Source organism: Plectropomus leopardus, chromosome 19, assembly GCF_008729295.1.
Source record: "Plectropomus leopardus isolate mb chromosome 19, YSFRI_Pleo_2.0, whole genome shotgun sequence".
Taxonomy (NCBI): domain Eukaryota; kingdom Metazoa; phylum Chordata; class Actinopteri; order Perciformes; family Serranidae; genus Plectropomus; species Plectropomus leopardus.
This window is the reverse complement of record NC_056481.1, coordinates 21,617,903-21,634,302: the sequence shown is the minus strand read 5'-3', so window position 1 is coordinate 21,634,302 and position 16,400 is coordinate 21,617,903. Positions and strand designations below refer to the sequence as shown.

The following is a 16,400-nucleotide window of genomic DNA, read 5'->3' as shown; positions in this document are numbered from 1 at the left end:
TGCTCCACAGCTAAGTCTCAGAACGCATGTATGTCTTTGTATTCTATGGGGGAATGAATCATCCATCGTGGTGCATAATGTGCCCAAATAAGAGCTATAGTTTTTCTCCTTATTGCAACATCTATTTGTCTTTTGCTCAATGTGCCATTCTTGTTTTTAAAGAAAAATGTTTGGGTCTCTTGTTGCCTTTTATCAACAGGTCAGTGTGCTCTGAAAGGGAGAGAGAGAGAGAGAGGGGGAGACATGCAGCAAAGGGCTGAGGTTGGATTTGAATCGAGGCCACTGCGGCGAGGACACAGCCTCTGTAAATGTGGCGCGGCTCTATCCACTGAGCCACCAGGCACCCCAACTGTTCCTGTTTTTAATCAGTCTGTAGGCGGTGCCCCAGCTCTATTGAGGTGCATTACAAAATCAAAAGAATGAATGTATTCAATAGCTAGAGTTGTGACAGTAGCCTTTTTAAATGTTTGACATTTCATTAAAATGTTTTTGAATCCTGAAAAATCCTTAATGGCATTATTAAAAAGACGCAAAAAGGGCACAAATTTGGTGCATAAAATCCCACTTTCACCTCATTTTAAACACTACATATTACCAAATAGTGAATTGGTTTTGAGTTGTTCTCATCCGCTGACATCCACCATTGTACATGATGGATTAGCAATGTTTTTAACTGACTTTTTTATTTATTTTTTGCTGGTATCCAGTATTTGGTTAAAGATACTAGTTGGTAGATATGGATGCTTGTGTTGGCCCAGTAGTTATGAAGAAATTAGTAAAAAGTTGCAAACAGTTACAGTCAAATGACCTCAAAAAAATGTTGTTTTTTTCTTTGATTTTAAATATATATGTTCCCATGTTCTTTTAATAACATAGGAAGGAAATCACAATGGAAAAGCAAAATAACCCTAAACAAAGCAAAAACACAAACAAGTGCTTAAAAATTACATTAATTCTGTAAAATAATTTTAAATATAGATTTATGATTATGAGACATATAATTTTCTGGACATTTTTTCTTTAACTTTAAAAAATACATATACATTTTTTTCCTCTACCAATTTCTAACAATATGCAGGTCATTTCAAGCCAAAAAATAATATGGAATTAATAACATATGGCTTTAGGGAGAGACTTCTCAGACAAACCTCATGGAACCATGTGATGGTGAACATTTCACTTAACACCAAGTCCTTTAATTTCTCCTTAACCATGCTACCTCCTGGGTGTTCAGCTGGTCACAAGGTTTCACGAGCTGCATCTGTGTTTCCCACTAAATCCAAACCAAATTCTATCCAGTAAATAATTACAACAATAATTTAGAACTGAAACCAATAATTTTGTATTCTGTGATGATGCTGACACCACAAATTGTTTATTTTTCCAATATGTGTTTACTTAAGCTTCATGGCTTGATGTACATCACCGATTTTCTCCAAAACTTTCCAACTTAAAACTTTTCTCATTGTTTATGGAGTTGTCATGGGCAACAGCAAGGATGGCTTTCTGGTTAATAACATTTCTCATACTGTGAACGTTTTATCAGCATAAGCCAAATATATGAAGCCCTAGGTTTAGTGTGTTTAATGATGAGATTGTTTCTTATTTGAATGCCTTTAAATGCATAATACATAAAATGCAATTAAGCCGTATACAATAATAGATAAATAAGATTTACATAAAAAGCCCTTACCCTTAATTAATTTTTTTCAGAATCCAGATGTTTTAAAAAGAACATACATTTTAAAACATAAATTGCTTCTCTGTTTTTATTTTTTTTTAATGTCGTTTTTTTATATAATATATAATCATATGAATAATATTAGGAGAATAAAGTCGCAATTTCGAGGGGAAAAAAGTAGCAATATTATGAGAAACAAATGGTTTATGTCCAAGAATAAAGTCATAATATTACGACATTTAAGTCGCAAATATACAAGAAAAAAGTAGTAATATTACGAGATTAAAGTTGTAAATTTACAAGCTAAAAATCATAATAATATATTTAGATTTAATTCGTACATTTTTGAGAAAAAGGTCACGGATTTAGACAAGAAATTATTGTTTGATAATAAGTATTTATTAAATATTATGTTCAGCGGCTCTGACCACAGCACGCCGGCTACGGCAGGCGAAGAGGGTCCGTTTTGCTTAAAGCTTTCCGGTTTCCCACTGTCAAACACACTTGGCTCGAGCGCTGCTGCGGTGCAACCACGATGTCGGAGCAGGAGTCTCTGAGGTGCTCCAGTGCCAGAAACCGTGGAGGCGTACAGCGGGTCGAAGGAAAACTGCGAGCCAGTGTAGAAAAAGGGGATTACTATGAAGCACATCAGATGTACAGGACTTTATTTTTTAGGTAAGAGTCCGTTTCACGTCAATGGGTGCTGTTGTAATAGTCATTTGGCTTTAGGGCCTACCTGTTCCAGATCATTCTGCTGTCAACCTTGCTTATATGCTTGTCCGTTTGTGATTGGGTGACTTCCACTTAGGACCCACCCACTCGTGTTAGCACGTCCGTCTGTATGGACAGCTGTGCTGTCAATCATCAACAATCACAAAATGGGACTGCTAACTACGGCTAGTTAGCTAGCTACGTGTTTAGCAAAACAACTAATGGTAGCCGAACACATAGTTAATTGGCCCGCTCATACAAGGCAGTGTTTTTACGTTATTGGAAAATACATCATATGCAAAAATTACTGATGTTAGCGGCTTGTTGTTTTGTCCCAAATTGTGTTAAAGCTGTCCAGCTGTTTAGCATTTAGCCAGACAGCCACATACAGCAACGCCGCAATCTGGGCTAGCTAACGTTACGATGGCTATGTATCGCTTTACCTACTGTCTAGTTTATTTATTTAATCGTGATTTAGACCTGGTCATGTTTACGTCACCATTGGTCAAATTTGCAAAATCTAGAATACGTCCGTCATAAGTACTGGTGTGTTTTCCAGTGTCTGTCGATTTCATTAATGATCATTCATACACTTTCTGGTGTTCGTAACCCAGAGGACACAGCAGCAGAGAAATCTGGATGCTGTTTTGGGTAATAAATTAATTAGCTGTCATTCAAAACTGGTTGTATATCTGCCTGGAGCATAGTTTGATATTTAAGGTGATGTGTTGTGAATCCAAACAAGTCAAAGCTAGTTCTCCTTCGCACAGAGTACGTTTAACATCTTGCTTTTTGTCTTTTTCTTGCCACTTTTCATGACCAGCGTCACAATTGCAATGTTAACACTTGAAATCCTTTCATACATGCGAGATGGGTAGTCTAAAAATGCTGCAGCTGGCCTGTGGTGTTGAGGAAAATTGTTATTCTCATTGCAGTATTCACACTGATACTTTGTTTTGTATCTGAAGCACACACCAGCCTGCATGTATCTTATCTTGCAGCCCCATAGTCTTGAGTGACGTAAACAAATCTTGTGTCTGTCTTGATAAGTGGTAATGCCAATGTTCCTGTCTTTCATCAGGTACATGTCACAGGCAAAACATGCTGAGGCCAGGGAGCTGATGTACAATGGCGCTCTACTCTTCTTCAGCTATAACCAGGTATGTGCTGCTCTACATTTCTGCCAGATTAGCTGGCCTGGTATATTCCACACCAAGTGTTAAATGTCAGGTGTGTATGTGTTAATGGATGAACCCACGGGAAAAATTACAACGTTATGTTGCAGAGTAGCTTTGTTGGACAGCATTATTCACTTTATCATTATTATAAAACCAGAGATGTGTCTAAAAGCTTGTCATCTTTAGTGCATGAAAGAGTAAAACCTTTTTATTGGGTCTATCTTTGTGTGTGACAGTGTGCAGAAAGTTAATGTTGAAATGAGATTGTCACATGTCACACTGTATATAAGTGTTGTAGTTAGGACCACCTAAACTGAGAACATGTCAAGACCGAGAGTGACACAGAAACTAGACCAAGACTTTTAGGGTAAGTCAAGGCCTGACCAGTGTGAGTCCCACACTGCATGACAGCTTGCAATAAATAATAATAATAATAATAATAATAATAATAATCTTTATTTGTATAGCATCTTTCATACACGAAATGCAGCCCATAGTGCTTCACAAGAAAAAAAATTACATCACATAAGGAGACGCAGAAGAAATAAAGACATAATAAAAACCCACATGAAAATAAGGTCATAATAGAATACATAGAATGCATCTTCACATGGATAAAACCAACTTGAAAATACTTGTAAAAAGTAAGATAAAATAAGGATAAAAATTAATGCACAAGATGCATAAAATGGAAAATAAAAAAAAATATTGACATTAGTGATAAAAATAAGGCTAAAAGTAGAGTGTTTTAAAATGCATAAAATTGAGGAAAAATACAACATTTTAAAGAGATGCAGCAGTGTGTAATTGCGAAGCAGAATGCAAAGCCGTTACATCGGTGTTAGTTAAAGGCTAATGTGAAGAGATACGTTTTTAGTTTTCTTTTACAAATATTTAGTGAGGTGGCTTCTTTGATATCTATAGGCAGTGTGTTCCAGAGCATTGGGTCATAGTGACAAACACTGCATCCCCAGTTTTCTTCTGGCTGTTTTTTGGAACCTCTAATAAACCAGCTGCATATAATGGTTGCGTTCATGAAGGCACATGAGGAGCAAGAGAGTTAGCAATTAACTTGGTCCTAGCCCATTAAGGGCTTTGTATGGAAGGAGAAGGGCCTTAAAATCAATTCAAAAAGATACAGGATGCCAGTGCAGAGCAGCTGAAACTGCACTAATGTGCTCTCTCCTCTTGGTTCTGAATAACAGTCGAGCTGCAGAGTTTTGGATCAGCTGAAGTCTCTCAGTGGATTTTTTTGGTAAACCAGTAAAAAGTGCGTTACAGTAACGGAGTCCGCTTGAGAAAAAGGCATGAATCAGTTTTTTTCTGCATCTTTTTGATTCAAAAATAGCCGTACGTTAGCTATATTTCTTTGTTGGAAAAAAGATGTTTTCATCACCTTGTTAATTGTGGATTTAAGATCTGAATCGAGGATAACACCAAGACTTGTGACCTCAGATTTAATCCAGGGAGTCAAATTCCCCAGATTATTTAAAAGCATTTGTCTTTTTGCTTTAGGGCCGACGAATAGAATTTCAGTTTTGTCCTTATTTCACTTTAAGAAGTTATTGCTCATCCATTTATTTATTACCAGCAGACAGGTAGTGATGGTGTTAATAGCTGACGCATCATTTGGTTCAGCATATATGTACAATTGTGTGTCATCTACATCACTATAAAAACAACAAAATAACAATACAATCACAACCCAGTGACAAACAATAAAATGTATAACATGTGAACCACTCCTCAAATTGATCTGAAAGATCCACATTTCCTTAAAAACGCCTTCAGAAAACAAATAATGATTTCTAGTCATTCACCTCTTTTATTGCCACACTGTATATATATATATATATATATAATATATTTATATATATATATATATATATATATATATATATATATATATATATATATATATATATATATATATATATATATATGTGTGTGTGTGTGTGTGTTTTTAGTAGCCACCATGAGAAATTTCTTGATGAAACAATCAAAGAGAGCTGCAGAGGTGAATGTTTATGTGTAGGATTTTTTTCATTGTATTTCATCAGCAAACAAATTCAAACACTAAGGAGCTTAAATCAACATGACAGTCTTTATTCATCACCCTTTTTCAGTGATATCGCTGTAGTTGTGGTCTTTACCTGTCTTGGAATAAAATCTTGAGTCCTGTCTGAGACCGAAACAAGACTGAGCAAAAAAGCATGCTGCATGGACATTATCACGTTTCCAGCTGTAAGATAACCATCCACACACACACACACATTGAAAAAAAAAACGTTATGATTGTGGATGTTAAGCCAGGAATCAGTTAGATGCCATTTGGGTCATAAATTCATGACATAATGATCGTTAAAGCTCTTTCTCCTAGCCCCCAGGGTACTCATTTAAAACACCAAATCCCCCTGAAATTATGAAACTAAAGATAAACTTTGCTGTGTTTTCATCTCCAGCAAAACAGTGCAGCAGACCTGTCCATGCTGGTACTGGAGGTGCTGGAGAAGTCTGAGGCAAAAGTTGATGATGAAACATTAGGTGAGTGGCGGCCTTCAGCCTTTGAAAGACTACCTGTAATCAAAATATTTGTTTTAAAAGGCATCGTTTCTGGACATTTGATGTGTTTTGTATCTGTTGTCCTTTCATTGTGTGAAAGAGAAAGTCATGTTTCCATCAGCTTGCTGGGAAATTTGCCTTTGCATTGTCACTGTGTTCATTGTTTAACATGCCTAAAGTGCATTTCACAGCAGCCTCAAAACACATCTAAAGAGGAAACTTAAGAATTCAAATTTTATTCCATTGTTTCTGAATGCAAATTAAAAGCCAATATAATTCATCCTTTTATGAAAGATAATAAGGCTTTACGAGAATAATGTTACCATTGGAAAAAGGGCCAATGTTGAAATGTAAAACGTAAACATTTATTATATACTTAAAAGTATGTCCTGATCAATAAGTACCACTCTTTTAATGCAGTGAGGCATTTGCTGGCATACCCATCTTGCAGTGTGTGATGGATTGTGCTTTAAAAATAAATATAAATAATATAGTGCAGATCCACTGTTGTTTGTCTATGATACTTACTGTACCGAACTGCTGGATCTGTTTGGGACATTTCATTAATGCTGCAGCAATACAGTTTCATGACATTTAGATAAGTCCGTCTTTTCATGAGGAGAAAACATAGGACATTCTCTAATGTTGTTGGGTTTTGTGTGTGTGTGTGTGTGTGTGTGTGTGTGTGTGTGTGTGTGTGTGTGTGTGTGTGTGTGTGTGTGTGTGTGTGTGTGTGTTGAGCAGAAAGCCTGGCTAAGCTGTTCAGCCCGATGGACCCTAACTCTCCAGAGAGAGTAGCGTTTGTGTCCAGAGCCTTGAAATGGTCCACAGGAGGGTCCGGCAAGTTGGGTCACCCAAAACTACACCAGCTGCTAGCTGTCACCTTGTGGAAAGGTAAACAATTAATCATTTCGATATTTAAAATGTACAAGATAACAACAAATGCCTTTCACAAGTTTCACAATAAATATTTAAAATCTAATGATGTAAAACAGATTGTTGAGAGGCTATAACCAGCAAATGTTTGGTAACTGACTGAAAGTGTTTTCGAGACTCTTAAAAATCACGATTTATCCTAATACCTCAATATTTCACAGTAATAAACATGCTACCATAAAACCAGCTACAACAAATCCAAAACACAATGGCAGCATATGGAGTGCATCAAAACAACCACACCTGTTTTCTTTGTAAGCTCACACACCAGCAGCATGATGATGCATGTTAACCCTCATCATGACAATCGTGCCACTGTCGCCTCTCTCAGCATTGACACGTTTATGCTTGACACATGTTTATGCTCCAAAAAAGCTCCATTTTCATTCCCTAGACTGGCACTTTCCAGCTTTCATACACTGACAAATTCTTCAGTCTGAATATCATAGCCAGTGTTTGCTATGGGTGTGTGTTGCCCTAGATATTATTGCCCTGCCCCTGTGTAAAAGTTAAAAGGGACAGGTTACCCCTAGATCGAAAAAAACAAATTTTCCTTCTTCACTGTAATACTATTTATCAGGCTAGATTGTTTTGCTATGAGTTGCTGAGTGTTGAGGATTTCAGCCACAGAGATGTCTGCCTTCTCTCCACTTCAGTGGAACTAGATCCCACTTGGCTTCAGGATCAGAATCAGAATCAGAAATACTTTATTGATCCCCAAGGGGAATTGCCCAGGAGCGATCGTAACAGGCTGCATACACGGCTGGTGCATGCGAACACAAAAACTTGTGGTGCTTTAGAGCTCCAAAAATACTTCTGAAAAGTTACTTTAAGTAATTCACAGACCTTGCTGTGAGCAGTTTCATGTAGAAACTATTTTCTTTCAACTGAACTACAGCCACCAACCGTATCACTGCGCAGAAATAACTGTGCATCTGCTTATGGACAAGAGAGTCATGATACACGAGACTGAATCATAAATTGCATCGTTCTCGGCTGAGCTGTTACTTGTGGTGCTAGGTGAGCTATCGGTAGATGCACACGTCTTTCTGCACGTTGATTCAGTTGGGGGGGGGGGTTTAGTTTGGAATCATAAAGGTGAAATGCCACGCCCCTTTTTCTGTGTTTTTTCTGGTCATGTGGCCTCAATTTAAAAAATATTTGTGTCTCTACTGCATCGACAGCACAGTTTTATGAGAAGATCATTTCATCAGTTGTGACATTCTTTTTTTTAACTGTTAAAGCATTGAATATTGAAATATTTTTTGCTTTTTAGAGCAAAACTACAGTGAGTCTCGTTACCACTTCCTGCATTCGTCTGACGGGGAGGGCTGTGCACAGATGCTGGTGGAGTATTCAGCGTCACGAGGCTTCCGCAGTGAGGTCGACATGTTTGTGGCGCAGGCCGTCCTACAGTAAGCGAAATACCAGTATTTGTTTTAGATATCGGCACGATGTTAGAGCTAAAATCAGCCAGTGAAGTATTTGTATGATTAAAGGCGTAGTATTCAGAATGCCCAGTAGAGAAAAGTGGTATCAGTGCTTTCTCCTCCAGTACGTGTGGCTGCAGTCAGATCCTTTTTCTGTCTGTCAGCATTTTATTAAAAGCACCTTTGATTTCTCTGTTTCTGCACCACCTTTTCTCTCTAATCTGTGGCACACTTTCTTTCCCATCGTCTCCCTCTTGTCTATATCCTGTGTGCCTTTTCTATTTCTGTCCTTTCCTTCTTTGAACCTCCACCCTCAAGGTTCCTCTGCTTAAAGAACAAAAACAGCGCTTCCGTGGTGTTCAGCACATACACAGAGAAACACCCGTCCATAGAGAAGGGCCCTCCCTTTGTCCAGCCTCTACTAAACTTTATCTGGTTTCTGCTGCTGGCAGTGGAAGGGTGAGTTGGAGTTACACTCTCAACACTAGGTCTATATTTATTTAGTAATTTGTATTTTATTTGTATTGTATTGAATTTATTGAGACCTGTCATAAAATCATGTTTGTAAAGACTCCGTCATCTGTCTGCCCTGAGCATGTAACAAACTATTTAAGCTAGCAAAGCAAATACAACAAAGCTAATTCTAGGCTATATTTTCATGTTGATAGGCTATTATATTACATTTGTAAACAACTACTGAGATAGTACTTTGCAGCAGTTAATTGTCTGTGTTTGAAAACTAGATAAAGTGTAACAATGTACACTATTTGAAACAATATTTCTGTTTGTTCAGGGGTAAATTAACAGTTTTCACAGTGTTATGTGAGCAATATCAACCTTCCCTGAAGAGGGACCCCATGTATAATGAGGTGAGTGTTAATGCTCAGTTATTTCTTCCAATGCATCATGTATGAAATGGCCTTAAGTGATGAGACTGCAGCTGCAGTGCACCACTATTACCATTTCTATTGCACTTTACATAAATGTGTTGTGATGTGACGCAGATTGCCGTCTCACTTGCATTTGTGTATTTATTAGAGGCAGCTTCACTATTTACTGCATTTCAATGAGAGAATGACTGTATTTTTCCTGTCATGATTGCAATGTGCATGTAGCAGCAGCTTCAAAGAGCCAACTGGAAACACACAGGTTACTGCATGGCAAAGTATCATGGGAATAAAAATATATATATATATATAATTACTGTCATTTTAATTTTTTTTCTCCAGATGTTTTCATGAATGAAAAGACCCCAAATGAAAAAGCAGACTATTTAATTACTATAGGCAAATTATTTAAAGAGTGTTTAGAATGATTCTCCCTCAAGCTGTTTGATCTGTGCAGGCGATTGAGCAGTGTAACTGTGATCACTATAAGCTGTGCTCCACTGTCAAGTCATGCTTGTACATGACCGAATCATAACAAAAGTTATCTAAGGACACTTTTTATATAGAACAGGTCTAGACCGTAACTCTTTGAGCTGGTAGCAATTTGGCTTTCAGCCCTGGTTGATGTTGCTGTGTGAAATTATGTCAAAAAGTCTCAATATTGCCATCATCATGGTATTACATTTTTTTATTATGACCATGTTGTTGTGCTCTATATGGTATGATACAGCACACCCCTACTTTCAGTGCATGTAGACATGTTTTTACGCTTGTCCTATTCACAACTTTGTCTCTCTGTCCTCCTCTGCCTCTTCTTTTGGACACCTTTCTGCTTTCAGTATCTTGACAGAATAGGACAGCTTTTCTTTGGCGTTCCGCCCAAACAGTCTCCATCATACGGCGGACTGCTAGGTGAGTGAAACCAAGACTAAGTTTATATGAACTGATGTTACGGATTGTTTACACCAAAAGTCACTGATCATCTGTGTTAGTGTCACTGAGTTTTGTGTTAAGGTTTGTTTTCTGTGTGATCTGAAAAGACTCAACTTTACATCACTGTTCACTACGAAAATCACACTGTTCAGCCCTCAGTGTGTATGGATTAGTTGTGCCGCATTAAATCTGACTACATTGATAGCCGAATGCATATTTTCTTAAGTTTCATGTGTATTGGTTAACTATAGACATTGAAGAATTATTTTTCTTAATTATGCTCACTGGCTTTCTTGCTGAGTGTCAGATAGAGGATGGACACCGTGGGCAATTTCACTTTTCCTTTAACGGTCATTCTGACTGCTTATAGTGATATTTCTGTAATACAATGAAAAGGTTACATTTTCCGAGACTGTTATCGTATCGTGAAAATCTCATACCCTTGAACCCTGTAACAAGTACACCTGGGTGTCCTATCTTTCCTCCTCAGAGAGGTTTTGAAATGTGAAAAGATAAGATCTTCTCTCAGGAAGCTCTGATTGGAGATTTCTGCACACTGAAGGTCAAACTTGCTGCAAGCTGATCGACACGCTTTAGAGACGAGACACTGATCACACTTCAACGTATTTTCTGTAGTTAACGTATTAAAAAGAAGTTGCTACCTTTGAACAGAGCCAGTCTAGCTGTTTTCCTTTGTGTCCAGTTTTTAAGCTTCATATATATATTTTTTATACAGATATGTGAGTGGTATCAGTCTTCGCATTAAACTCTCTGCAAGACATTAGATGTGTATTTCCCAAAATGTCAAACAGTTTCTTCAAAATGCTACAAATTATATTCAAACACCTTTTGAAAAAGAAAATCTGCTCAATTAAGTAATGTTGTACTGTAAACCATCTCCCTGTTGTTAGCACAGAATGATGCTCGCTGTGTTGCGTCCTGCAGGAAACCTGCTCAACAGCCTGATGGGTTCGGGTGAGGAGGACGACGGCGCTGAAGAAGCCCAGGAGGACAGCAGCCCCATCGAGCTGGACTGAACCTGCCCGAGGACAAAGAGAACAAACGAACACAAAAAAAAAAAAACGAGGACAACCATGCCGCCTCCCTCCTTCACCTCCACAGCGTGGGTGGGGCGAGGCGGTGGTCCGTGTTTTCAGAGGCGTGCTGTTTCAGAAACCCCTCCCCACCCATCCAGTCTTAAAATCAGAGCAAGTATCAGGCCGCCAAAAACATCCCTCTCAGCACTGCCGGGACTGACTGCACCAAATTGCAAACTCTTCCCGCGTTGAAATATTGTAAGATTATTATATTATTTTATTTTAATCATTGTTTTTGTTAGTGTTGGACTCTTGCTCTTTGTTTAGGGTGTATTATTATTTTTTAACTACCCTCTCCCTGTGAAAACCTGCTCCCAAGAGATGGGGATGGTCTCCCAGTGGAGAGGATAGCATCGCAAGTAAAAACCCTCTTCATAACGTTGTAGATGACATCGTTAGAAGAGGGCTTACTCAACTCACTACAATTACTCCACTGTTTTGTTTGCCACACAGAGCTCCATCAGAGCCACCGTGTGGCTGTTTGCATTTTTCAGCAGCTTTCTCCGTTGAAACTCTCTTCATTAAGTAGTAAATTAAATGCAGTCAACACCATCTCTCACTTTCTCATCTCTTTGTCCTTCAGCAGTATGGACAAAGACAACAGAGCTCTTTCTAAGTTATTGTTAAAGGTCCTCTTACACCTTAAAGGGATACTTAAGATCTTTGAATTTGGGATGTATGGAGTACTTACCCATAGATGGCATATTACAAACAGCAGATGTCAGTCAGCGCGTCCTAGTTTGGGAAACCGGCTGGAGTTCGACATGGCAACTAAGCAGTGTACTGCTGTGGATGGGGTCAGCAACAAAATATATTTTGGCCACTTAATAAAAGACTCAACTGATAAATGTATATTAGTTTAAGTGTACGCTATATGAGAATATTCTCACTGCTTTACCTTAATGTCAGACAGGGATTTCTAACAGTGAAGTGCAGCTGTTATATCACTGTCTTCACAGCCAGAGTCCATTAAGAAAAACAGTGATTTAAGATCACTGAACACAAGAGCTGCTGGTCTGTCACTGTCTCCAAGAGTTTGTTTGTTTGTGTTACTATGGGACTTTGGAGTTTAAATTTAGGTTCACTTAAATCACACAATAACACTAACTAACTGATTAAAGCAGTGGTAGACCAGCAGCTCTTGTGTTCAGTCATGTTAAATCACTGTTTCTGTCGCTGGAGTCTCTGGTTTTGATGAGAGTATAAACGGGGAACTGAAGACATTCACGTCTTCCCCGTAGGAGCGAGCTGTCTGACAGAAAGGTTAAGAGTGTAATAGATTTTTTAGGTGGCTAAAACACATTTTGCTGCTGACTCTGTCCACAGCAGTACATTCCTTAGCTTTCATTTACAAAACCAGCCCGTTTCTCCCAGCTGGTGGTGTACTGACCGACATCTACTGTATGTAATACACCAAGTACCCTATGCAGCACTGCTTCAAAAAATCTGAACTATCCCTTTAAAAATCAACCAAACAAACCCTTTCTGCTCAGTGTCTCCTCCATGGGTCATTTCTATTTAAGTGATTAATAACTGCAAACATATAAAACTAGCTCCATTGTAGAGATTCCATGTTTTACTGTGCACTCGCTGAACTGCTGTTTGCAACTTCAAGAGCAACTGTGTGGAAAAATCCAATTTCTCTTTTTTTTTTAACAGTTGCCGAGTCGTAAAACAGTCTGGCAATGAGGTGTTCGAAGCACTTAAAGTCTGTGTTCAGCAGGTCGTTGGCTCTACATGTCGCTTTGAAAAAGTCCCAAGTTGGGGTTCAAAGTCTGTAAAGTTTATTGAAGGAGCAAAATGAGACACTGTGAAAACCTTTCTGTTGGAGTGAATTTTGCTTTTCTTGTTACAAAAGGCTAAAATCCAAACTAGCTGGATACCTGACTATTCCTCACTCATTCTTTTGTTCCATTTCATTTTCCTCTTTATTTATTTACAAGTGGATCAATTCTCTTGCGTCCGTTCGGCCAGTGCACAGTCAGAAGTGTGAGTCAAACAAAAGCTGCTCTTCATCAGTGTTATCGGCCTTTAGAGAACACACTTCTGTCGTTCCTCTCGACACCTCTCTTTCCTCACACATTTGATTCTTCAGCTTCTCTTCACCCTCGTGGTGACACTCGATCAGTCCAGGTCTTGTCAGTTTGATTTAAAAAAAAAAAAAAAGACAAAAAAAAGCTCTAATTGTGCTCCAGATAATCTTAAAAGGGGTCATATCTCCCTCGTGTAGACAAATTCCAACTTAATACTAGGTCTTCCAAAATAAAGTAATGTTAATTTACCTTTGTGTAATTATGGAACACAAAAATGGCTTATACTAAATAAGAAATAAAATAATTGTATGAATCAGAACAGTGAAATATTTAACTGAACAATACAAAACTTGGTAATACTCATGTTGAGGGAATATGATTTTAGGTTTTGGATAATAATGAAGAAAGGTTCAAATTCAATGAAAATTAATTGTTTTAATAACTTATTGACTAGTAAATTGGGTCATTTTGAACATTTTACTCATTTGTTTACATAAATCTTTGTTTCATGAGTTTCAATTTTTTGATGTACGGGACGGATTGGCTCAATGTGGTAGTGCTACAGAGGGACAGATGAAATAGTGTACATACTCTGCTGCGACTACATTGCTCTTTAATGTTAAAGATACAGACTCAAAGGGTTAACAGCAGCAGTCGTCTTCAACTTCAAATGTTTAAAAGACTGAACTCTAACAGTATTGTGTTTGTTCTGGTGACAGGATTATCTGCTACATCACAGAGGTCTAAAGGGAATTCAAGGCAAAACTGACCTTTAGGTTCCGCATCAGCTCACATTTCATCAGTCAGATCAACAACAACATGCTCATATCACGCACCGTTAATTATTCACTTCCTTTTTTTGTTAACCTGAAAGTCAGTTTTGTTGGAATTCTCCTTTTTATTATCTGGCAGTTTAAAAAGGTGTGTGACCAAAGACCTGTCTGTCTGTGTCATCACGCTTTTGTTTTCGATCGTTTGTTTTCCTTTCAGAACTAAAGGGGAGTGTTTGCCTTTTCGATGATTCACTAATTGAGTAAATAAACTACAACTGAGAAGAGTTTGAGAATGTCTCTAAACAGATATTGTCCTGTCCACTTCTTTATTCTGTGGAAAGTTAGTGCATTGTGTACTAAGAAAGAAAAGCAAAATTGTAATTTTTAACATAAGAAATATGTGTATGTATTAAGCAAAACAGTATATTAGCCCTGTACTTCAAACAACAAACAGTTTAGAAATGTATTTTAATATTTAAACTCAAAGCAGGGTCTTTTTTAACAAATACAAGGATAGGACATGTTAAAACCATTATTAATCCAATACAGAACGGTGAAGTAATAGGTTAGTTCAGGCTGAACTGCGCCTCGCTGGTGACAAAAAGCTGTGATCAAGTTGGAGAGATTTAGATTTGATTCCTATTCATTCAAATCTCATCATATCCCTATATCAGTTATCAGTTACGTGTTATTGTATTAATGACACTGTAAATCTTTCAAGTTTTTACAGGCGATCTTTCTGTTCATGATTTAACCTTCATTTCACATGAATTGACATGAAAATCAGCATCGTATCAGTTTGCTGCTGGATGCAAGTGCATCTGCCACCCTCAAACTACATCAATATATTTAAAACATCACAACAGCTTTCCGATCAGATCAGCCGACAGTCTGGGCTTCACATCTGTACAGATGTTATTTTAAGAATCGTCAGATTACACTTGTGTTATTTTATAGTCCTTAACATAAACAGTCCAGTGCTACACTGAATCAAGATACTACAGAATCTTAATTTACAGTCTGTGAGCTAGGCTAACAGCTGAACGGTTCTGTGCAGAACTTACAGCGTTTTACTGCGTCTAGCGATTTCATTTACGCTTCAAAACACACAATAGTTGTGTTCCCCTGTGATTTATTATCATGCTCAACAAAACTTGTAAGTATCATAAACTTGTGTTCGTCACAGAGCTTTTTTTTTTTTGGCGATGATCGAAAATCCCATTCAAAAATCCCATAAGGGTGACGAGGGAACCTGTGCGATGCTGACTTCCGGGTTGGCCTACAAAAAAACGTCATCCCACTTACGTCACTTCCCTGCGACGTTGTGGCGCGAAATACAAACAGAAGGCAGGAAGTGATTTTCTACTGTAGAAGCAACCAAACAGTCATGATGCTGATGTCTGCGTTGTTTACTGTTGCTCTGAGCGGTCTAACCGAGACACCAACAACACTTTTTATCGAGTGCCCAAGATTGTAGCTCACAAAGGGGAAACATGCAAAGAGCTGACCGAAAAACGCCGGAAAAAGGTTCTCCACCCTTCGTCTGCGGTTTGGAGGAGCGGAGTCGGATAATGCCCGTTGTGTAGTGACCACTTCGTTACAAGTAACTTGCTTTTTGTGGCTTTGTTTATGTGACATTAGCTTAAAGTTAACTGTTCCTTTACTCTGTAACACTGAAGTTAGCTTGTTTCTTTGATTTGTTGGAGTTAGTACCTCTATAACTGAACAACAATAGAGCAGACATTTCCTTATCAACGAGAAATGGAAAAAAGTATTAAGGAAAGTTCACTTGTGGATGTGCGCTAGTTAATGATTTAAAACAAAAGCTAAAACACCATTAACCCGTAAATCGCAGAGCAGCATTGACTTCTCTGTCCTCTTTCGCGATGATCCACGTTTTTAGAGGCGTTTCACCCGACCTTTGAGAGTGGTTAACCTACTTACTATCTTTTGTAGTAGCGTCTGACTTTCCTCCATCACTGTCAGAGCTGCTGTTTACTTCCTGCCCGCCATCTGAACGTCGCACGTCATCAGAATCATGTGACCGCAGTCAAGCTTTTACATTAGATTATGTAGCGATACAGAGAACAGCTCTGAAGGTGTAAGTGTAAGTTTTAGTTGTTTAACATGCAGGATGACACCTGCACCTAACAAGTGGACATTATAGCATAACTTATAG

At 38.1% G+C, this 16,400-nt stretch overlaps 1 protein-coding gene across 1 annotated transcript; it reads left to right on the top strand.

The window, feature by feature from the left end:
* Window positions 1–2,187: 2,187 nt before the first annotated feature.
* Window positions 2,188–14,526, top strand: get4 (guided entry of tail-anchored proteins factor 4). Its single transcript, XM_042507899.1, has 9 exons — window positions 2,188–2,356; window positions 3,474–3,552; window positions 6,033–6,114; window positions 6,877–7,026; window positions 8,345–8,483; window positions 8,817–8,957; window positions 9,292–9,367; window positions 10,225–10,297; window positions 11,264–14,526. The coding sequence occupies exons 1-9, from the start codon at window positions 2,217–2,219 to the stop codon at window positions 11,353–11,355; spliced, it is 972 nt and encodes a 323-aa protein (XP_042363833.1). The 5' UTR covers window positions 2,188–2,216; the 3' UTR covers window positions 11,356–14,526.
* The last annotated feature ends 1,874 nt before the right edge of the window (window positions 14,527–16,400 follow it).

Coding starts and splice junctions, on each gene's coding strand:
- get4 (XM_042507899.1), top strand. CDS start 2,217: ATGTCGGAGCAGGAGTCTCTGAGGTGCTCCAGTGCCAGAAACCGTGGA. Junction 2,357..3,473: donor TACAGGACTTTATTTTTTAG/GTAAGAGTCCGT, acceptor GTCTTTCATCAG/GTACATGTCACAGGCAAAAC. Junction 10,298..11,263: donor ATCATACGGCGGACTGCTAG/GTGAGTGAAACC, acceptor TGCGTCCTGCAG/GAAACCTGCTCAACAGCCTG.